The 24694-nt window shown below is 37.8% G+C and overlaps 1 protein-coding gene across 2 annotated transcripts in view; it reads left to right on the forward strand.

Annotated features, from left to right (window-relative positions):
* The window catches only part of ADK (adenosine kinase), a 609732-nt gene that overhangs the window by 521955 nt on the left and 63083 nt on the right, over nucleotides 1-24694 (forward strand). For both annotated transcript variants that reach the window (XM_027858815.1, XM_027858823.1), the window contains exon 8: nucleotides 23402-23437. In XM_027858815.1, coding sequence (XP_027714616.1) covers nucleotides 23402-23437 — 36 coding nt within the window. The remainder of the gene's footprint in view (nucleotides 1-23401; nucleotides 23438-24694) is intronic.

Below are 24694 nucleotides of genomic sequence, written 5' to 3' on the forward strand. Positions count from 1 at the left end.
TGTGTAAAATCAGAAATTCTTATTGAATTGGAGTTTAATTTTAACTGGAGTTCAGCAGCCATTTGAAATAGCTACATAATTAGTAAATGTGGGTTTTTCTACCGGTGATGATTCACATTTTCCAAAGTCTATATTTTACAATTTGTTTTTCTTGGCAGGAGTTTGTTTTAAGTACCAGTGAATAAGGAGAAAGGTTTCTTAAATTCTGGCTTTTAGAAAGAAATGTTGAATCCTTTTCCCAGTCTTCCCTGAAAAAACAAACTTTACTTTTCACATGCAAACATGTGAAACACTAGCAAATGGCAATCCCTAGCTATGAATTAGTCACTGCATTAATCTAGTGGACATTCAGTTGCAAACATTTGAGGAACAGAGGCCCTGAATGGTTAAGTAGAATGTAAGCTCCCTGAGGGCAGGCACTGGTTAGTTATCATCTTCATCGTCTTCATTTCACAGCACATCTCCCTATTTGTAGCAGGTCCTTTGTACATACCTATTCAGTTGAACTGAATTGAATTGTGCCTTTGCTAAGTTATGTAGCTGGCTAACAGCAGAGCCAAGAGATCTTTAGTCTCCTGACTGTATCTAGTTTTGGTTTTTTTTTTTCTTACTCCTTTACTTTTAGAATATCTGCACAAAATCTCATAATTGAAAGGAGCCTCAGAAGTCATGTTGTCCAACCAGGTGTCAGGTAGATTACTCACAGCTGTTAACATTTCACAAGACATCAGGATGCTTAGAATAGAAACGGGGACCTTTATAGTCATGGAGCTGACCCATACCTAAACTAGATCCCTCTATAGTATGCTCAGAAAGTGATCACCCAACCTACCTTTGAAGACCTGCAGGAAGGGGGAGCCTATTACCTCCCAAGGCAGCTTATTCTACTGTTCAATAATTCTAAATTTCAGGAAGTTTTTCTTCTCTTGGCAACTTCCACCCATGGCTCTTGATTCAGCCCTCTGGGCCCAAGCAGAGTAAAGGCAGATTGCCAGATATTGTTAGAGCTGTCATGCTTCTGATAGGCCTTGTGTTTTCTGCAGTGCTTTTCATCTCCTACCTGGTGTATAATCATATTGTCTTAATTGCTAAAATCCCAGAAGTAGATGAAGTTCAGGTTTGGGCAAAGAGGTGTGTCCAGGTCCATCATTATCACACATAGGACATGGGACGACATGATTCTGTGGATGCCTAATTTAGTTCTGTTGCGGCAGTGAAGATGGAGTCTTGGAGAGAGGCACTACTCACAGTCAGTGAAGCATAATATTAAACCCTGGAATGCAAGTTATGTAGCTGATTAGTAAGAAAAAGGGTACTGGAACCTGAGTCTCCTTCCCAGTCTAATACTTTTCTAACACATTATCCTTTTGGTACGTAGTTGTTGGCACATTATCTACTTGATGAGACCATGAACTTGAGGGGCAACCGGTTTTTGCCTTGCTTTGTATTCCCAGTGTTCAGCATAGTGCCTGGCACCATAGTAAATGCTTAATAAATGCTAGTTGTTGACTTGACACTGCACTGCCTCTTGTTTTATGAAATTTTTTCCCTCTCTTTTATGGAAGAAAAATAAATTGAAACTTGAGTTATGGCTATATTATAGTCTGCAGTAATATGGAGGCATGATCAGTATTTTGTAGAAATGGAAAGGTTTTGTTTTTGTTTTTTACGGTAACTTTTATCACAAAACCCAAAACCTCTCAGAAGTACTAATAAAAAAAAATCAACAAGAAAATATGGAAATGGGGAGGGAGAATTCTAAGCATTTACATTTTGATAAAATAAAAATCCAATGTAATATAAACTTTATCATAACAATAACATCAATAATTTATCAGATGGAGGCAGCATGGCATATTGGATAGAGAGCTTGCTTTGGAACTTGGATACCCTGGATCCATGTCTCACTTTTGACATGTACTGGCTGTGTGACCCTAGTCAAATCACTTAACCTCCCAGTTCCCTCTAGCAGGTATATTTGTAGGGTGAGGTCCTCACCCTGAAGTTCCTATACCAATGAAATAACAAGTCTGGTTTTAAATAATGTTGATGATGATGATGATGACAATAAATTATGTTCCTTTTGTGTCTTATCTCTTGTCTGAGTCCCTGTAAAGTTTTGTTAGTTTTATTTCACATGTAACTAGTTGTATCGATATAATTACATTTATTTATGATAGACCAGAAAAAGAGGTAATTTTAAAATCCAGACATGCAGCACAGTGGATCATTGTTCATTACAAGATGGTTTCAACTTAAATTAATCTCCTGTTTGCTGTAGTTTTAATATTGTGTGTCAGCAAAGTAAAATAGTAGCCTGTCATAATTAGGCTGTTCTTAACCTAAAGTCTTCATACTGAGTTGAGTCTCACTTGTTTACTGTCCTCATTTCATAAGCCAGTTTTGCTGCTGATGCTGCTTCTCCTCCAAACCTTTTGGCTCTTACCCTTTTCATGATGCCATATGTCCTCTTTAAAATTCAGTATCTGTCAGTAGTGTCCATTCTGCACACATCTGTGGAAACATCATTATAATAAAAATTCAGTGCGAAATATTTTTTATTGGAAAACTATTGTACTGATTATTTGTATGCTCTTTGAGAAACAAATGAATGTTACTTCTCTCTGGGATGACTGCACAGAGCAGGCTAACTAAAAGTGTAGACTCAGGGAGAGATCACACAAATATCTTGAAAGAACAGATCAGAAACTTAGTTTAAATTTTCTGTTAAATTACAACCTTTCAGTTCAGGGGTTTTATATAGCCCTCACACACCCCTGGTATCCATGTAGTGTTAAGAGATCAAAGGAAGGAGGGCCAGAACCAAGATGGCAGATTAGGGGCAGCCACCCAGCTGAACTTCCCAAGATTCCCTTTCAAACAACTTTAAAATAACACCCAGATCAGATTTTGGAGCAGCAGAGCCAACAAAAAGTCAGAGTGAGACATTTTCCTGGCCTAAGAAAACTGAAGAGGTTGGCAGGAGAATTCTGTGACCCTGGGGTGGAGGCCTGTCTGTAGCCCACACACAGCAGCAGCAATAGCTGCAGCAGCAATAGTTTTGGGAGCTCTCAACCCGAGAGGCATTCTGGGTCACAGTTCCAGGACAGAGGGAATTACTGAGAGTCAGTCACAAGGGAACAGGGCCCCTGGTCACAGTGCTAAAGCAGAGTGCTAGTGCTTGCAGCTGCAGGGGACCTGGGTAAAGACCAGAGTACAGACTAATAGAGCAGTGACCATGTCTCTCCCAGAATCACACCCACCTTAGAAGCACCAAAAATTTGCGGACCCCAGAAGTAGCTCTGAAAAGAGCAGCACAAAAAAGCCTGAAGTTTGGAAGAGTGCCTCCTCATCCCTAGGTGAGCAGAGCCCAAATTTAACATAAAATTCAAAGTTTAAAAAAAAATAGGCTGGAAAAATGAGCACACAACAACAACAAAAAGAATTTGACCATCAAAGACTATTACGGTGATAGGGAAGACCAAGATATAAACTCAGAAGATAATAATGTGAAAACAGCTACTAAAAAAGCATAAAAAATGTTAATTGGATCCAAAGCCAATAAAAATTCCTAAAAGAGGTAAGTAAAGAGATAAGAATGGTAAAGGAAAAATTGGGAAAAGAGAGTAACGCAAAAAAAATTATGAAAAGAGAATTAACAACAACAAAAAAAGCTCTAAACACAATGTGTAGTGTTTATTATATACGCTTTCTTGAAATGGAAATTTATTGCTGTATGTTTTGAATCCTCTCTTACATTCTGCTGTGCACATGGAAATGCTTTTTTTGTCTTATTTTGTATTTAAGTTCGTATGTTTCTTTTCTTATTGTGTATTTAAATTCAACATAAATTAATGGAGGGGGGAAGAAGAAAAAAAATTCCTAGAACAGTTAAAGAGATAATAGTGGTAGAGGTAAAATAGGGAAAACAAATGAGAATGAACCAAAAAAAAATTATGAAAAGAGAATTAATGGCTTGGTAAAAGAGGCACCAAGAAAAAAATCCTGAAAAAAACAACACCTAAAGAAATGGAATTGGCCAAATGGTAAAAGAGGCACAAAAAATTCACTGAAGAGAACTCCTTAAAAAGAAGAACTGGTCAAGTGGAAAAAAGAAGTAACAAAACCTCACGGAAGAAAATAATTCCTTAAAAATCAGAATTCAGCAAATGAAAGTTAATGACTACATACATGAGACATCAAGAAACAATAACAGTTGAATGAAAAAATGGAAGAAAATGTGAAATATTTCAGAAAAAGAACTGACTTGGAAAACAGATTGAAGAGAGATAATTTAAGAATTATTACTACCTGAAAGCCATGATCAAAAACAAAAAAAAAAACAAAAAAAAGAGCCTAGATATCATATGTCAGATTGTCAAGGAAAACTGCCCTGATATCTTAGATCCAGATCTCCTGAGAGAGAACCCAAAATGAAAACTCCCAGAACTATTATAGCCAAATTCCAGAGCTCCCAGGTCAAAGAGACAATATTTTAAGCTGCGAGAAAAAAACAATTCAAATATCATGTATCCACAGTCAGGATCACAAAAGATTTAGTGACTTCCACATTAAAGGATCAGAGGGCTTGGAATATGATAATTCTGGAAGGCAAAATAGCTAGGATTATAAGCATGAATCACCTACCCAGCAAAACTGAATGTGATCATTCAGGGGGCAAAATGGATATTTAATGAAATAGAGAACTTTCAAGCATCCCTGATGGATAAAACAGCTGAATAGAAAGTTTGACATTGAAACACAAGAGTCAAGAGAAGCATGAAAAGGTAAACATGGAAGAGTAATAATAAGGGACTCAATAAAGTTAAACTTTACATCCTTAGATGAGAAGATGATACATGTAACTCCTGAGAACTTTATAATTATCTAATTAGAGCAGTTAAAAGGAGATTACACATAGAGGGCATGGGTGTGAGTCAAGTATGTTAGAATGATCTCAAGGAAAAATTGAAGCAGTTAGAAAATGGGGTGCACTGGGAGGAGGGGGAAAGGAGGTAGAATGGGGAGATTTTTCTCACATAAAAGAGACATACGTGGAAAAGCTTTTATGATGGGGGGGTGGCAGACAAGAAGAATATACACACTCAGTTGTGTATAGAACTGCACCTTACGCAATAGGGAAACAGAGGAAGGGAGTAAGAGAAGGTCAGATTAAGAGAGTCAGTGGTTAGAAGCGAAATAGACTTTTGAGGAGGAATAAGAGAGAGAGAGAGAAATAGAAGGAGATGGGATGAAGAGAAATACACAGTAATTGTAATTGTGAATGTGAATAAGATGAGCTCAGCCATAAAACAGAAGCAGATAGCAGAATGAATTAGAAAAAAGAATCCAGCAATATGTTGTTTACAAGAGACACATATGAAACAGAAAGACACACACAGTTAAAATAAAGGTCTAGAGCAGAATCTAATGTGCTTTAGCAGAAGAAAAAAAAAAGGCAGGGGTAGCGATCATGATCTCAGACAAAACAAAAGCATAAATAGACCTAATTAAAAGAGATGATCAGGGAAACTACATTATGCTGAAAAGCACCATAGACAATGAAATAATATTTAAAAATTTTAATGTAAGTCTCTATGATAAAGGCCTTAGTTCTCAAATATATGCTGAGTATGGGGCTGAGTCAAATTTATATAAGAGCCATTCTCTCATTGATAAATGGTCAAAGGATATAAACAGGCAGTCTTCAGAAGAAGAAATAAAAGCTATTTATACACATAAAAATACTCTGAATCACTATTGATCAGAGAAATACAAATTAAAACAACTTTGAAGTACCCACTCATACCTAGCAGAAATGACAGATGCTGGAGGGGATGATGAAAAAGTACTGAACTGGTCCAAATATTTCTGGAGAACAATTTGGAACTATGCTAAAGAGCTATAAAACTGTGCATACCCTTTGATCCAGCAGTACCGCTACTAGGTCTGTATCCCAAAAAAAATCAAACAAAAAGGAAAAGGATATATATGCATACATTTGGGTATTATAGGAGTATTATATTGTTAATTATTAATAACTTATAATGATTATTCCTGTATAATCATCATAATAATAATTATTATATAGGGATATTGTAATAGGAAGAGGATGTATATAATATTTCTAACAGCTCTTTAGTTTTCTCACTTTTATTTTTCCTACTTTTGAAATATGTTTTATATTATTTCACATGTATAATTGATATATTGCTTGCCTTCTCAGTAAGTGGGTGAGGGATGGTAGAGAAGGAGAGAATTTGGGACTCAAAATTTAAAAATAAAAGAATGCTAAAAATAAATGATAAATTGAAATGTTAAAGGGAAAAAAAAGATCAAAGGAAGGCCCGCAGTTCATTGGATGCACTCCCTCTTTAGGTTATATGGGACAGCATAGATATGGGTCACACAGGATGAGAAAGTATAGGCAGATTATGAGCTGAGTCTTTGGAAATAGTATCTGTATCACTGAGATTACAAATCACTTGACATCTTTTCCTGACAGTACAGCACAATGCATTGTATAAGGTAGATACCTAAAAAGAATTTGTTAAATTACTGAGTCCTAGAAATCATTCTAGAAAGCCTTTATGGGGGGCAGCTAGGTGGCGCAGTGGATAGAGCATTGGCCCTGGATTCAGGAGGACCTGAGTTCAAATCCGGCCTCAAACACATAGCACTTACTAGCTGTGTGACACTGGGCAAGTCACTTAACCCCATTGCCTAGCCAAAAAAAGAAAAAAGAAAAAAAAGAAAGATAGAAAGCCTTAATGATACAAAACCTTAACAATACAGAGAGAGAAGATAGGTCTGTTAAGTTTCTTATGAAAGATCGTAGTTAAAAACTCAAAAAGTGATGTAATATTAAAGAAGATGTAGAAAGAACCAACTGTGAGCCAGAGGTAAGTCTCGAATCCCCACAGGGTTCATAGGACCGTGGATTTAGGGCAGGAAGGGGCCTTAGAAGTCATCAAGTCTAATGGAAGGGAAAGCTGAGGCCCAGAGAAGTAAATAACTTGCCCAGGGCCATGCAACTAGGATAGACCACTGTCATCTACCAGGTAAAAACCTGGGATTCTGTTACAAATGCTCATGATGCCTTTTGTCTTCCTGTTCATTAAGTAAAATTTTTCTGAACACCTGCCTAACATGTATAAGGTACTTGTTCTAATGGCTTTGCAAAATAGGAAGAGAAATAAGTAGCCCTCATCTTCACCCCTTGAAAAAGCTTATAATCTGAGAGAGGTTAAAATGTATATTCATTCTAATACAAGGTATGAAGTAATTACATATCATGAGACCAATAGAATGTAACCTATGGGAGAGTAGAAGCAATTTCATTTTTGTTTTTATACAACCAGCTCCTTACATGTAGTAGCTTGATAGGTAACCTGTTGATTGGAATGACAGGATGTTGCTGGAGCAGTTCAGAGGATTTTGAAGACCCTTTCATCTAGGAAGAGGGGATCAGGTGAAGAATAATAGTGGTAGCATTTGACTAGATCTTGAAAAATGTGCAGTTTAGACAAGCATAGAGATGGAAAATAAAGAAGTGCACTTCAGATGTGATGGAGTGAGTACATTGAAGGAAAATAATAGGGTGTGTTTAGGAAACAGTGAGGGGTTCAGTGTGTTGTTATCAGGGAAGTTGTAGGAGATAATCTGAGTTAGATAGTGGAAGGCCTTACATACTACACCAAGAAGTTTGGATTTTATTCCTTAGATACTGGGGAGTCATTGAGTTTTTTTTTTTTTAAACAAGGTAATATTTGATCATTAAGCAATTGAGGGAATTCAAACACCTGAGAAAATAGCAGAAATGAGTAGCTGGTGTTGCACAATGGAGGAGCTTTTGATTTAAGAAACCCAGTAGAAAACACATGCATACAGGCATCAAATATGTTTATAACTAGCCACAAATGTGGCTATTCCCTGTTCACAACAACGTATCTTTTATCTCCGTGTCTTTGTACGCATAGTCCCCCTCTCCAGAATGTGCTGCCCCCTCATCTCCAAAGAGAATCCTGAACTTCCTTCAAGCACAGCTCAGATGCCATCTCCTTCTGGAGTGTTTTCGTGGTTTCCCTAGTTGTCAGTGCCCTGGACCTCTATAAATTATTTTTAGTTACTTACATAGATGTTTTATCCCCTTCGATATAATTAGGTTTCTTGAAGGCAAGGGCTTTTTTATTTTTGTAGCCCTGGTGTCAGTCATGGTACTTAGCACATAATAGGTATTTAATAAATACACACTTAAATGAATTGAACAGAACTCTTTCTTCCCTTGAAAGCAGAGCTCAAATTTCATTGTTCTCTATATCCCCATTTCAACCACAATCTCTTTATAATGAAAAGATCTCTCTAATCATCTATTTAAAAGTTACTCTCAGTATAATAAAATTCCAGTGCAGCATAAGATTTGAAACTGTTTTTGTAAAGGTAGCTTGTTTTTATTCTCCATCCATCGTGTTCATACATTTCATTTAAGTTAGATACCTAGTTTCTGGGATCGGTACCTGTATTGGGTTAAATGCAGTGCTGAGCATACTGTTGGTGCCAAGTAAGTGTTGATCATCTGTCAAGGAGAATATACAGTGCAAGTAGACATTAGGACAAGTGACTTTGGCTGGTTGTGTCCTTCTGGTCTCAGCAACTGTTCATTTTGACAGCTGGATGGCCATTTAGATGTCATGTGGATAAGTCCTATTTGCAGAGTCAGGCAGTACAAAAAACCATGTGACCTCTTTTACTCATCTAGGATATTTAGCCTCTTCCAATGTACTTCCTTTTCACGAAAGAAATCATTTGATTCTTTTGATCAGTGTGTTTCATAATTTTGTTAAAGTTGCCCCACTATTAGCCTCTAGATGCTTTCTTTTTCTTAGGCTCTGCTATTTTCTTTTTTCAGCTTGTTCGTGGAGATTTCTAATATAGATTTCTGTTCATTGCTAATTTCATATTTTACCTTACTGTGTCCCCAGTGCCTTTTGTTAAAATTCTGAGCTTTGCCGTGTCTGGCTTTGGTAATCTTTCTCAGTCAGCTCCACAACATGTTGTGCACATTGAGGTGGGAGACCCAAGAGAGAATGACCTTGTTTTTCTAAAGAGCCTTGTACATAGGGATTGCTTGCCATAATGTGTAAACATTCATTTATTCATTCTCTGGACGTTTGCTGCCTGCCTATTTATTAATTCTGGCTCTTCTTCTTTTGAATTAGGCTTTTCCTACTAGTTTAAGCTTATGTAGCTCAATCTTCTTTGACTTTTGTATCCTAAGCAGGTGTCTTATTAAACATACCCCTAAAGTCCAGTCAAATCAGCAAGCATTTATTAAGTGCTCATTATGTGCCAGGCACTGTGCCAAGGGTGGGGAATACAATTCAGATACAAGTAAGAAGAAAACCAGTTCCTCCCCTCAAGGAGCTTACATTCCAATGTGGGAAGACAACATATAAACGGGAGCAGAAAAGTAAGGATGGGGAGGAAAGATGAAGGCTCTGGTGTAGGAACATGGAAGAGAAAGTCTGTGAGTCAGTTGTGCAGCCTGGAGAGGAATGAAGACATGACTGACCTGGACCTCCTGGGAAGAATCAGCCAATCGGAGGGAAAGGCCCTAGGGGCAGAGGATACTTCCAGTATGAGAAGTAGCCCAGAGGTGGAGTGAGTTTCTAAGGTTAAGAGGGTTCTGGGGCATTATAGCAAAAGTCCAGGGGAATTAGCAGTGCTCTCTGGAGAGGAATGAACGAGAAAGAGAAGTGCACGCTTCCATTTTCCACTTTCTGGCAACAGGCTTTTTGCTCATGATGGGTAGGTGTGTTGTAGGAATGACCCTCTAGGTTGTTCACTCATGACTTGAAGAAACATCTCCGTAAAAACAGCCCCCTTCCTACTTTTGCAGTCTTCTGGCACCTTCGTTCTCCCCACTTATTCTGTGATCCAGCTACACTCTTACACCCCAAGGACACTGCAACCCCCAATTCCATGGATTTGCACCAGCTTTCCCATGCCCTGAAAGCTCTCCCTCTTTACCTCCAGGCTTCCTTCAAGGCTTAGCTCAAGTCCCAGCTTCTGTAGGAGGACTTTCCTGGCCATCAATTCCACTGCTAGTCCCTACTTTCCAAGATTACTTTCCATTTACGTTGTCTGTATCTTGTTTGTATGTAGTTAGTTCCGTGTTGTTTCCCTTGTTTGAATATGAGCTCCTTGAAAACAGAAATTGTGTTTTGTTTCACTTTGTAGCCCAGTGCCTAGCACACAGTGCCAGCACATTAGACTAAGTATTCAATAAATGTATCTGACATACTTTGAGGGTGCAAGTGCCAGTACTCAGGGCTAACCTGATAATGAGCCCTTTCCCCAAAGCTTCTGTTTCATAAGAACTGGTATAATAATATTTGCCTAGAGTTTTGCAAACCTAATCAAAAGTGTTTTAAACTGAAAAGGGAAGAGAAGGAAGGAAAAAATTCCCTGCATAGATTTGATAAACCCAGTACCAGAGGCAGTGCCAGCTACAATATTGGATAAGAACAGCAGAAGAGAAGACCAGCAATAAAACCCCATTGCTTCAGCTATCTATATACCAATGGACAAAATGTGTATCACAAAAAGGACCAACTAGAGATCTTAATATGTGGAGGTAAATTTGGCATCATAAGACTTTGTAAGATTTTTCCTCTGGAAGGGTTTGTACCTTATTCAGTAGCTTAGTATTGTGAAGGGGGAAATTGGCCCAAGAGGAATGAGGTGTCCTCAAAAATCAAATTCTAAAGATCCAAGTACAAATTGTTCCAGTGAGGAACAAAAGAGAGAATTCTCTGAAAAGACTAATAAAGGTACGTAAGGAAATCATCAACAAGCTCAGATATTTAAAAGATACATCAAAGACAGACATGAAGGTGGACTACTGAGGATAAATATAAAAGAGCAGCACTGACCTAGAGGTACTCCATCAGACATACAGAAGTCTACAATGAGCTGACTCTTTTTAGACTCTGACTGAGACTTTTTAGACTTTTTAGCTGTCCAGAGATGAGGGTAGATTCTGTAAGAGATAAAAAATTAAAATTGAATTCTAATCCAAGTAAAATTCTAGAATACATTGTTAATAGATGGTAACGTGAGCCCAACTTGAGAGAAGGAAGGGTTTTGAAGATGGTAGATCAGCCAGACAACGGGACTCATTGAGCATGCTCTATCCTGAGCCCTCTATTGGATGCTATAGATGAATGCATACATAGATGAGACATGGTTACTTTCTGTCTAGAGATTATAACATAATTGGAAAGCCGGAGAACATTTGTGAAAAATGACTTTAGAATGCTTGTATAGCAACATGTCAGTTGTAGAATTATTTGCCATGTGAAGTGTGCAATGTAAATAGCTCACATAGAAGCCCTTTGAAGGACTGTTTTCTGTTCTACTTTATTTACTTTTTTCTTTTAAACAATCATCATTTATTTATTTTTAATATTCTTTCTTTTTAAAAATTTGAGTTCCATATGTTCTCCCCATCCCACCCTTCTCCCCACTAAGAAGAAAAGCAAAGTGATATCAATTATACATGTGAAATCATGGAAACGTATTTCCATATTAGCTATATTGCGAAAAAAACAACAACAAATAAATGAAAAAAGAAAAGTATGCTTCAGTTTGCGCTCAGAGTTCATTAGTTCTTACGTTTTCATCACAAATCCTTTGGAGTTGTCTTGGGTCATTGTGTTAATCAGAGTAGCCAAGTCTTTCAGAGTTGATCATCAACATTGCTGTTACTGTGCATGATGATCTCCTGGTTCTTCTCACTTCATTTTGTATCAGTACATATATGTCTTGTCGTTTTTTCCCCTGAAACCACTCACCTCATCATTTCTTTTTTTAAAATTAATTTATTTTGAATTATCAACAATCACTTCCATAAGCTTTTGAGTTTTAAATTTTTCTCCCCTCCTTCCTCATCTCCCTTCCCAAGATGGCACGCAATCTGATATAGGCTATACATACACATTCCTATTAAACATATTTTCACATCAGTGATGTTCTAAGTAAGAATTTGAACTTATAGGAGGAACCACCAGAAAGAGGAAACAAAACGAAACAGAAGAAAAGAAATAGCAAATAGTATGCTTCGATCTGCATTCAAACTCCGTAGTTCTTTCTCTGGATGTGGATAGCATTTTCCATCCTGAGGCTTTTGGAAATGTCTTAGTTCCTTGTATTGCTGAGAAGGGTTAAGTTTCTTAATATTGGTCATCACACAATGTGGCTGTTATTGTGTACAACGTTCTCCTGGTTCTCCTTACTTCACTCAGCATCAGACCATACAAGTCTTTACAGGTTTTTCTGAGGTCTGCCTGCTGATCATTCCTTATAGAACAATAGTATTCCATTACATTCATATATCGCAACTTGTTCAGCCATTCCCCAATTGATTGACATCCCCTCAATTTCCAATTCTTTGCCACCACAAAAAGAGCTGCTATAAATATTTTTGTACATGTGGGTCCTTTTCCCATTTGTATGATCTCTCTCTTTCTCTGGGATATAGCCCTAGAAATGCTATTGCTGGGTCAAAGGGTATACACATTTTTATAGCCCTTTGGGCATAGTTCCAAATTGTTCTCCAGAATAGTTGCATTGGTTCACAACTCCACCAACAATGCATTAGTGTTCCAATCTTCTCCAACATTTATCATTTTCCTGTTTTGTCATGTTGGCCAATCCGATAGGTGTCATGTGGTACCTCTAACCTCAAAGTTACCCAATCCAGCCCCTAATGGAAAAGCGCCCCTAAGAAGTTTTCATTAATCTGTGCTGGAGAACTTCTAGTGAATAGGAGCTCAAGATCTGCTGAGGCAGCTCATTCTTGCTTTTAGATGACTTAATCTTTAGGAAGATTATCTTCATGTCAATACTAAATTCGCTTTTTGACCACTTCCTTCTGTTGCTCTGCTTTTTTCTTAGGAGCCAAGCAGAACAAGTCAAATCCCTCTTCTCAAAATGTGAAAACTCTTCAAATTCTTAAAGATTACTATATTGCCATCCCCAAGAACTCTCTTCTCAAAATAGATAATCCAAATTCCTTCAGCCAGTATTGTAATGATATGGTCCTCAGTCCCTTGTTCTCTTGGTGGTTCTTCAGTTTGTCAATGTGCTTTCTATATTGTGTTGTTTGGACTTGAACTCAGTACTGCAGAAATGAGCAGAACACTCAGACACTAAGATATGTAATCTATATTAAACCCTCAAGATCTTTTTCACAGGAACTGATTATTGTCTCACCACACATCCCTATCCTGTTTGTGAAATCAATTTTGAACTTAAATATAGGACATCACACTTCTTTTTATTAAATTCCATCTAAATATATTCAGCTCATCATTCTAGCCTGTCAACTGCTTTATGGATACAAATGCTTTATTAAAATGTAGATATACATGATTACAACACTATATCACAAAGATCATACACTATGACGAGGGGAGATTTATAGCAGGAATGCAGGGCTTATTCAATATTAGGAAAACTATCAGCATAATTGACCATATCAATAACAAAAATCACATGATTATCACAATAAATGCTGGAAAAGCTTTTGACAAAATACAACAATTGTTCTTATTAAAAAACACTAGAAAGCACAGGAATAAATGGAACTTTCCTTAAAATGATAAGTACTGTCTATCTAAAAACTATCAGCAAGCATTATCTGTATCAAGGAAAAGTCAGAAGCCTTTTCAGTAAGATCAGGGGTGAAGTGAGGATGTCTGTTATGACCAGTATTAATCAATATTTTACTAAAAATGTTAGCTCTAACAATAAGACAAAAAGAAATTGAAGGAATTAGAATAGATAAAGAGAAAACAAAACTATCACTCTTTGCAAACAATATGATGGTATATCCAGAGAATCTTAGAGAATCGACTAAAGAACCAGTTGAAACTATTAACAACTTTAACAGAATTGCAGGATATTTAAAAAAAAAATAGATATCAGCATTTCTATATATTACCAACAAAGTCCAGCAGCAAGAGATAGAGAAATTCCATTTAAAATAACTGCAGACAACATAAAATATTTGAAAGTCTGTTTGCCAAGACAAACCCAGGAACTTTATGAACACAATTACAGAACACTTTTCACACAAATAAAGACAGATCTGAACAAAATTGGAGAAATGTTAGTTACACATGGGTAGGCTGAGTCAATATAATAAAAATGGCAATTCTACCTAAATTAATTTACTTCTTCAGTGTCATACCAAACTACCAAAAAATATTTTATAGAGCTAGAAAAAAATAATAATAATAAAACTCATCTGGAAGAACAAAAAGTCAAGAATATAAAGGGAATTAATGGGGGGGAAAGTGAAGAAAGGTGGCCTACCAGTACCAGATTTCAAACTGTATTACAAAGTAGTAATCATCAAAACAATCTGATCCTGGCTCAGAAATTGAGTGGTAGATCAGTGCTTCTTTGACACACTGCCTTTTTTTTTTCTTTTGCATCACTATCACTACTCCCTTCCCCCCCAACATATTAAAGTCTTCCCTTTGCCAATAGGTGAGCTATATGCTTCATCATCTGGAGTGATCCTTTGTCATTTCATTTATCAAAATTCTTAATTTTTTCACAGCCGTTCACAGTTCATACTGAGGAGGAACTTGGTTTAATGGACTTGGAATCAGGAACACCTGGGTTCAGATACCACATTAAATATCAGGTGCATGAACCCTGGGAAGGGCATTTCACCTCTCTGTGGTTTCATTCTCCTTATCTGTAAAGCAGGGGACTTTGACTCATTGACCTCTAAGGTTTCTTCCAGCTCCAAGTCTGTAATCCTATGGTCCTATGCATGTCTGCCCATGACTATCAGAAGTGGTCCTTTCATCATTTTTCATAGCACTATGATAATCTCTAACAGTCATACACTATGTTTTTTTCAGCCTGCCTTCCTCCAGTGGATGGGCATCTCTAACATTTCCAATTCTTTGCTATAACAGAAAATGCCACATTAGGTATTTTTATACACACAAATTTATATATTTGGTCCTCTGCTTTTGAAGTCCATCCAGTATGTACCAATTAGTGATATCACTAGGTCAAAAGACATGGAATTCAACAACTTTTTGATTGTAATTTCACATTATTTTTCAGAATGGTTGGACCAATTCCTAATTTAACCAACAGTGCATTACTGTGCCTGTCCTTCCATAATTCCTCCAACAATTGTCATTATCCCTTTTTCTCATCTTTGCTAATCTCATGGGTATGATAGAATTGTTTTAATTTGTATTCCTCTTATTGCCATTTATTCGGAGTGGTTTTTTTAAAATATAGACATTTGAAAATTTTCTGTTCCCTTTGAAAAAATTTTCCTATTCATATCCCTTGACCATTTCTGTATTGGGAAATGGCTCTTGTGTATATGTATGTATGTATGTGTGACTTCCCTATAGATCTTTAATATCAGAACTTGCTTGGAAACTTTTTTTGCAAAAATTTTCCCCCATTCAACTGTTTTTCTTCTAATTCTAACTGCATTGATTTTGTTTGTGTAAAAACTTTTCATTTTTATGGTAATGAAAATTGCCTTTTTTATGTCCTGTAATCCTTTCTGTCTCTTATTTAATCAATAACTCTTCCATATCTATAGTTGTGAATAGTATCTTTTTCTGTACCCCTCTCTCTCTAGTCTATTTATAATAATATCTTTTATACTTAAGTGATTGTATCCATTTTGATTATTGTGGTATATGTTGTGAGATGTTGGTCTAAACCTAGTTCCTTACTGATGGCTTTCCAGTATTCCCTAGCAGTTGTTGTCTAATAATGAGTCTTTATCTCAATAGTTGGTGTCTCTGGCTTTATCGACTATTTTGGTAATGTGTTAGATCTTTTTTTATTTTTCTCTGTTCTACTGATCAGTTTTTCAATTTTTTTAACCAGGATCAGATAGTTTTGATCATTATGTCTGTGTTATGTAATTTAAGACATGGGATTGCTAGATACCCCCTCCTCCTTTTCTTAGTTTTTTTCTCATATTTCACTTGAGAGTCTTGACCTTCTGTTCCTCCAGGTGACTTTATTATTTCATTTAATTGTATAAAGTAAGACTTTGATCGTTTAATTGGCATGACACTAAATCTATAAATTAATTTAGGTAGTATTGTAATTTTTATTATATTAGCAAAGCTCAACCATGAGCAATTAATATCTTTCTAGTTGTTTAAGTCTTCTTTTATTTCTGTAAAAAATGTTTTATAGTTGTATTCATATAATTCCTATGGTTTTGTTGGTAGGTGGACTCCCAGATATTTTCTATTTCATAGGTATTTTAATGGAACTTCTTTTTCTATCTTTTCTTGCTGGGTTTTGTTGCTAAATAAAAATAGATTATAATTTTATCATTTTTAAATCCTGCTATTTTACTGGTTATTGTTCCAATTAATTTCAGTTGTATTTCTAGTGTTCTCCAATGTAACAATGTTGTTTCTTCTTTGCTTATGTTCCTTTCCTCAGTTTCTTTATCTTTTCTCATTGCAATTGTTAGCATTTCTTTTTGGGGGGTTTTTTTGTTTATTTTTTAGGCAATTGGGGTTAAGTGACTTGCCCAAGGTCACACAGCTAGTGTCAGGTGTTTGGTCTGAGGTCAGATTTGAACTCAGGTCCTCCTGACTTCAGGGCCAGTGCTCTATCCACTGCGCCACCTAGCTGCCCAACAGCTGGCATTTCTAGAACCGTATCAAAGAATAGTGATGATCAACTGTCCTTTTAAAATCTTAGTTGTTTAATAAGTTATATAAGCAGTCACATCATTGTCTTTCAGAGTTCTCCCCTTTCTTCATCATTGACATTGACGAAGATCCTAGATGCCCTCAGTTTCAAATATAGTGCCATTTCCATTATACTGTGCCAGCTTTCTTAAGGATCCATAGATAAGAAATGAGTCACAGCTGAGTGGGCTTAATCAGGGACTGTAATTGGCAGTGTTTTCATCCTTATGACTAAAGATGCAGAATATTTAAGGTCTGGGCTTTTCCAGACATCTAGTCATCTTGAATTTTCTATAACCAAGCCTTCTGATACTGGGTGTGATGGTTTCACACTTCTTACAAATAACATGTTTATGTGGACTTGATTTATATTGCTGTTGTTTCATCAGATTTCAAAAGTCTATTTTAATGTGACCCATGTAAAGCAAGTGCCTGCTGATTCTCCAGACTGGGGTTAAATCACTGTTCACCTTGTACTGCTTTCTGGGTGATAACAAATGTAACCTTCTGATTATATAAATGATCAACTCCAGAAACTTGATGTCCTTCAGTGACATCATTCGTCCCTATATCTGGATTAACATGGCTTCAAATGTGACCAAGGACAGAAACAGATACAGAAAGATCTCCTTTCTTTTCAGTTAAAATCCAAAGCCAAAACTCTGAGTATCTCCTTCTTTGTACACTGAATTGTTTCTGTTTCCCAGAGAAGTTATGTTGGATGTGCTCAAACTCAATGTGGTCTGGTAGTTCACGTTTTGATAATGTACTTTCTCCAACATCTCGTTCCTCTTCCACTTCCTCAAATGTGAAAAGTTTAAAAAAAAAATTAAAAATTAAGTATGCTGTAGACCATGCCTCACTTTTTGGCTTTGTGTCTTCATTATCTGTATAATTTTTATTGCAAAACTACCTTATTTACACCACTGTCTTCATATCTGAACATAGTTTTGGTGCTCAATAATTGTTAAATAATATTTTTCTTTGGCATTGCTTAGACAGAAAATGTGGTAGTAAATGTCGGAGTGTAGGATTAAAACCTCCTCGATTACAAACATTGAAAAATGTGGTAACAATTTTTTTTTATACATGAAATTATTAAAGTATTTTCCTGGGTTCTGTTTTTCTTCATGAGCTTGCTCTAGACTTTGTTTATTTTGCTTGATTTTTCAAGTTAAATTTTCTCCTTAAAAAGAAAAATAAAAGAAATAATGTTATTGATGCATTCCCACTAGATAGTGTATAAATTAAGTGACATTTTGTATGACCAAAAGTTCATCCTAGCTGTGAAGTACAGAATGAGGGCAATCAACTCTGAATTATCCTTATGGTGGATTGTTAGCAGTAAGAATTATCTGTGTGGAACCTTGCTTTCACATTCTTTTTTGATATCATAAAAATGAGATGTTTTTACTGACACCATCTCTTTGTTTTTGCAAACAAAAATGTGGCCTGTCAGAGATACTTTCCAAATGAGGTCCTCAAATCCATCATCTAGTCCAGAGAAGGTATGAGACATAGGTGCAACAAGCTTAGAGAAAGGAGTGAAAATCAGAATGATTACTCTGATTAGATTAGACCTTGGCTGAAGTCTTTGAGAGGTGTTGCTCTATCTGTAGTATGGAGTGGGAAGCAAGGAAGAATTCTGAAGAGGAGAAAAAGTGTATATAGCCCAGGAATCATTCCCAATACCCAGGACCTTAGATTTGTCTTCTGACTTGAATACAGAAACAAACTCCAAGGACAGAAAGAAATAATTTGGTAGGAAGTATACAAGTACATGTTGAAAGCCTGGAAAGTCTCTGGTGGTCATTCACCTATTTCAGAGTTTCCTCATTAATATAAATAATGGAGTTAATTATGTCGTCCCCCAAAGTGTAGTATCTGACAGCTTCACATAATCTAGTCTTCTACTGTGAGATTCAAAATGTGTGACCTATGTAATAGTAGTAGTAGTACTAGTAGTAACACATTACTTCCAGGAAAAGGACAGTACTTTTCTTCTTCAAGGATAAAACTAATCCCCACATTGTTCTCAGGAAATAACAGTTGCTGAAAATAAGAACCACCAGTCATTGTCTATATTCCCAATTGGCAAGTACCTCCTGGCATTCAAGACTGTTCAGAGATAGTAAGCCTCAACCATCCTGTCATCCCTGAACTTGGGCATTTGGAGCAGAGTATATATAAATTGCAGTGTAGCAGCTGTTGGCAGCTTGTCTTACAGGAAATTAGTTTGAATTTTATGCAATCCCTACACTCCCTGGTAATGTATACATTTCTTGGTGTTCTCTGAGGAATTTAAATCTTTACTTCCACCAAGGCGATATCAAATTTCTAGAGGGATATTGGGGGGGAGGGGTGTAGGCAGTGGGGTTAGTTGACTTGCCCAGGGTCCCGCAGCTAGCAAGCGTCAAGTGTCTGAGGCTAGATTTGAACTCAGGTCCTCCTGACTCCAGGGCTGGTTCTCTATCCACTGCATCACCTGGCTGCCCCCAGAGAGATATTTCTAAGAAAAACCATCAAGCAGACCATACTCTCGGGACCAGGTATTTTCTCTAAGAGGGGATTTTGTCCTCTTAATTTACTTTCTTATAAGCTTCTTTAGGTCAGGGATCCTGTCTTCTTTATCCTCATGCCCTGGTATAATTGGTATTGCAGCTAGGTGGCACAGTGGATCGAGTGCTGAATTAGATAGTCTTTTCTCAGACTCTTATTGGCCGTATGACCCTTCATTTTAGTTCTCTCTGTGTCAGTTTCCTCACCTGCCCAAAGAAGTGTTGGATTTAATGAACTCCAAGATTCCATCTAGTTCTAAGTCTGTGATCCTAGAAGCCAAAATTCAGGAAGTTAGATATCTAATTGTGGGTCTCAACCTGATTCCCCAAAACAGCAATCCTTGTCTTTATGGCAGTTTGTATTTTCCCTGCTCCCAGCCAGAATTGCCAGGCTGGCATGACCACGTGAAGACTTAGAGTCAGCTGCCCCTATCAAATCATAAACCATTTTCTTTGAAGGTGTTTGCCTGTGCTTTCACTAGGAGGAGGAGCTCCAGGTGATGAGCTTCCTCTGCCAAGGCCTATCAGGACCTTGTCTACAGTCTAGAGTCTTGGAGAGTGACCTTGGAGCACTGAGAGTGACTTGCCCAAGTTCTCGTAGGTGGCCAGGGTCAGAGGCTGGCCTTGAGCCCAGGGCTTCCAAAGTCTGAGACTAGTTTTCTGTCCACTACTCTACAGTTCATCTCTGGTGTTTGATTACCTAATTTTAAAACAACAAAAAACCTTTTACATAGGAACACATTCACAGTCCTAAGCTAAGAAGTTAAGCAGGCTTTGGGGTGAGCCTCATCTGTGTCAGAGGTAGTTCTGTTTTTTTAAATAAGCACTGGAGTATTATCTGAAATGCATATGAAAGCAGAAAGCGGTTTGTTTTTTTTCCATTTTATACTAACGGAAGTTGTCTTTACATTTGTATATATACCCGTGTGTGTGTGTGTACTATATATATATATATATGTAAAATGAAGCTATCTCCTTTTCTCAGTAAACTGAACAATGTTATTCTTTTAAAAAGGATGCGTATTCTGTTTAATAGTGGTATGCTAATACCTTTCAAATAGCTTTTTATACAGGTATGCATACCTAGTTTTCACTTACCATTATTTTTCAGATATCTTCTTTAAGAAAATGACCCCAACAATCACCACCTCCATTTGGCTATTGGAGCCCATGCTTTGTTTGTTGGCTCCCCATTGCTATTTTCAGCCTGATCTCAGAGGCAGCAAACCTACTGTGATGTATAAGTCCTAAATGGTATGGTATAGATGAGGATCTGAGGCATTAATTATATGTCATTTTATTCACAACAGCCAATTCCAGAAAGGAAAAAATGTCTCTGTTGTTGTAAAAGACATATTATGGGGGTATCACTCTCTGTAAACCCCAAATGATACTGTATTACAGTCTAAATGACAATGGGAACTGATTCCCGAAAATGTGACCTGCCTGAGAGAGATGAAATCATAAGGAAAGTTTTCAAAATGGAAAGAGGCATGAATGTGAAATCCAGCCCTCTAAGAAATCCTCTTCCCCGGCCTGCTTGGCTTTGCTGTTGTCGCATGTCACGCATGGATGGAGCTGCTGCTCTCCCAGGGGAGCGAAAGCTTCTGGGAAGCTTGTTTATTCCTTAATCCCTCCTCCTTTGTGATTTTTTTTTAATGTCAGATCCAAAATGGAAACCCTTTAAATGTAATGATTATCACATGGATAATCACCTCCATTAGGAACCGCCCTGCTTCCCTCTCATAACTTTAGCTATTCTCCACATGTCACGGCCACTCCAAGGTTGGATTTCGACCTGACTGCTTTATTAGATATGGGAAACTCAGTCCATGCTGCCCGGGGCACCACAGATGGGGACCGCTTGTTTCCTTTTCTCACTTTTGCTATGAAAAGACACTGGGAAGCCCTCTTCATTATGATCTGGTTAATTTCTTGTAAGTGCCATTAATGTTTGGAACCTCTCTTACTTCTTTGCCCAGAGTTACAACCCTACCCACACCCCCAGTACTCTTAGGCCTTCAATGCCCAGAGATTAGAATTCTGCTTAAAATCCTCACTGTGTCAAACTGTCCCAGTGTTGCTGAGTTTGATTGAAAGGGAAAAATAAAATAAGTGTTGTTATTTCCCTAAACCAAAAACATCTTCACATCAGAGTTAGCTATGGGAAAGTCTGCAGTGACAGGAGCCATCTGCCTTCTCTAATGGAGTGATGAGGGCTCCAGACCCAAGATCAAAGGAAGGTGGGAGGAAATCCAAAGATAATATCTTTTGAAGGCTCAGAACAAGTGCTTAACCATTCTGATGACAAGGCCCATAGTCCTTGCCATTTTAGGGGACTCTGAGATAGAAAATGGAATTAACCTTTTTTGAATACCTCCCTTCCCCAATGAGAAATATATTTGTATCACTGTTCCTTAGAATCCTTTGCTGTTACCGTTATTTTAGCTTAGCAATAGTTAGACAAAGCTGCAAATGACTTGCTGCAATAGAAAAAGTAATGCTATGATGCAACTGGTTTCTCTCAGCTTACCTGATTTTGTGTAATTTTGTGTGATCCTTTCTTGTTGATTTGCTTTTGAGCATTGTGTTTTATTAGTTTTATCCCCCTCCTGACTCCCCAAATTCCCTCTCTTACCCTTGTGTCTCAGTCCTCTGGAAGTCTTCCATGCCCATAATGAAGTTCTATGTAAATAAATAGTTCTAATGGGGCCTTTCAAGTTGTCTTTTTATATGAGAATGAGCTTAGCTAATCACATGGCAGCTTGGGAAAACATGGCTTTGATAGAGTTTGATCCTTACACTCTTCCTTGACAGCTAGGCCAGCAAGTGTCATTGATTGTGTGATGTACAAGAAGGAATGCTATTGTAAATAAATTGTCCAAGTGGCTAACCTTGCCTGGACCTACTTGTCAAGGCCATAATTCAATTTCTTTTGAAGGGGGGGGGGTTGGGGAGGGGATCAACATCAGCTTAGGCTAACCTGGTCAGCCTCATGTTTTTCTAGCAAGCAGCCTGAGGAGTTGTGCTTTTCAGCTTATCACTTTTTATTAACTTCAATGTCCAGCTGTAATCATCTACTTTGCCTTTTCCAAATTCTCAAAATGGCCCTCCAGATCCAATCTGTATGATTCTATAGGAGGGAGAGGGTGTGTGTGCACACCCGCTCCCACTCAAGGCTTTGCTAGTGTGTTATCTAACACATAGGTAGTATTGAAAGCGGTGGTCCAAACCCAGACTCTCCTTTCTCCCTTACATGGCTTGGAGAAGCAGTCATTTCAGTCTTGTTGGATCTGCTCACTACCCTGTTAGGCTCAAAGCCCATCCTTCTATTAATATCTCTTGGCAGAGATAATTTGGAGGAATGTAAGTTAAGATGTAAAGGCTCTTGACAGTTGTCTGCAATATTTTTTCATATTAAAGAGAGAAGCAGATTGGGAAGTGAAATTGCTTCCATTTTTTATCAGCCTTGGATTTTAAAATATGGGCATGAAACAAACAGGTTTGATCAGTAATAAAAAGAAAGGGGGTTGACTGCCTGGATGTATTTCTGCCATTTGTTATATTGCTTTCACCTGTGATTAAGGCATTACATATTTAATAATGTCCCTTAGCTTGTGCCATTAGTATTAAGATTTTTGTTAAACCCATGAGAGCTCAGGTTATTTTTAGGTTTAACTTCTGGACATCTGAGGTCACATAGTAAGACCATGGTGGTGTTGTTTGTGATTAAAGGTGTAGCTGTCAATCTGTTTCTCTGGTTTGAAGTGGTTGTCTTCACTGACTGAGGTCATATCACCTGCACTCAATGTGGCATCCACATGAAAGCATGTCCTGCATCTTCTCCATTTGAACTTGTGAAGTCCATGGCGGTTATGTTGCCTTGGCAGGGGTGGGGAGCTGGGGGGGGAGGGAGGGGAGGGCGGGAATCTTTTCAATACCAGCATCAAAATGGCACTCTCTGGGTACATAGAGATAATTGTGTCAAAGGAAGACGGCTTGGACGCGCTTCAGCATGGGTTATTTCTTCATTATCTAGCACTTTATAATTAACTGTTCCTTTTTTTATTTCAGGAAGCCGCCACTTTTGCTAGAGAGCAAGGCTTCGAGGTGAGTTAACCCACAATTGCACACTAAACAGATCCTAAAGGTTTTTTCTTGCTGATAATGAAGTTCTTTTGGACAGTGATTGATGTGCTATTATACTCCCTGAGCTGCACCGCCGTTGCCATGGAAACCTGGCAGTCGTCATGGTTTCTTTGTTCTGCCAGCACAGTGTTATGACGCACTCTGCTAGGTCTGCACCCAACATCGCCTACAGATGTTATTTATTGAATTTTGAAAAGCCTCTTGGGAAGCCAAGAGGTTGGGCACGATTTCAAGCTGCCTCTGCAGATATGGGGCCTGTCAGTTGGCTCAGTTAAAAAGCTACCTCATTAGCTGCATTACACTCCATGAAGATCCGTGGCTGCAGCAGTGGCAGGGCAAGACTAAAGCATGGAATAGGATGCTGTCGAAATAACTTCAACCCTGCCACATATGCATTCTCGTTATGCAAATTAATTTCAGAAAGGTTGTATTTAAAGTTGTTAGGAACTGATTAATTTAAACCCCCACTTACATAATCTCCCTGTTTGGGGTTTGGGGGAGGGGGTGGAGGTTACATAATATAAAATACACAGAAATAGGATCACCACCACCACCCCAATCGTAGATTAACTGAAGTAAACACTGGTGCTCAGCAATGATGTAAAAAACCTCAATTCCATTTGCCTGTGAGTTTTAATCTTGACTAGATATTCCTTCACGAGGCTCTGTGGGGTTATTATTGACTCCAATCAGATTGCAGTCATTGCCAAATGATTAGCTATGGAATATAGCCTCACAATATGATGTTGGAAAACACAGCTCCTAATTTGAAGCCAGGTTAACTGCGTGGGAGGAAATCCATTCTGACTGCCAGATTGAGTGGGCAGGTCTATGTATAATTCTGTGTTCTGTACAATTCCTTAGTATGCCATTCAGCCCAAATGTTAAATAATAAAGAACTTGTTTAAATCTGAGCGGTGGGGGGAGAGTAGAGAAGGATGCGGAAGAGATAGAGAAGGAAACCCTCACCTTGTATTCCTACCACCCAAGGAGGCCGATGGAGGGTGATGGAGTGATATTAGCATAGCCCAGTTTGAGCCTCTCAGAAGAAGGTGGTGTGTGAATTTGTGATGATCTTGATATTATTAAAAGGTAGAAATGGCTAGTTTCTGTACTCAAAGGAAGTATACATTTCACCCGTGTCACTAGACTTGACAACCACATCCGGGGCCTTTTGCAGATGAGGATGATGAGGCCTGGAGTGTAAGTAATCACTTA

The sequence above is a fragment of the Vombatus ursinus genome, unplaced genomic scaffold, assembly GCF_900497805.2.
Source record: "Vombatus ursinus unplaced genomic scaffold, bare-nosed wombat genome assembly UNPS02000749.1, whole genome shotgun sequence".
NCBI lineage: Eukaryota > Metazoa > Chordata > Mammalia > Diprotodontia > Vombatidae > Vombatus > Vombatus ursinus.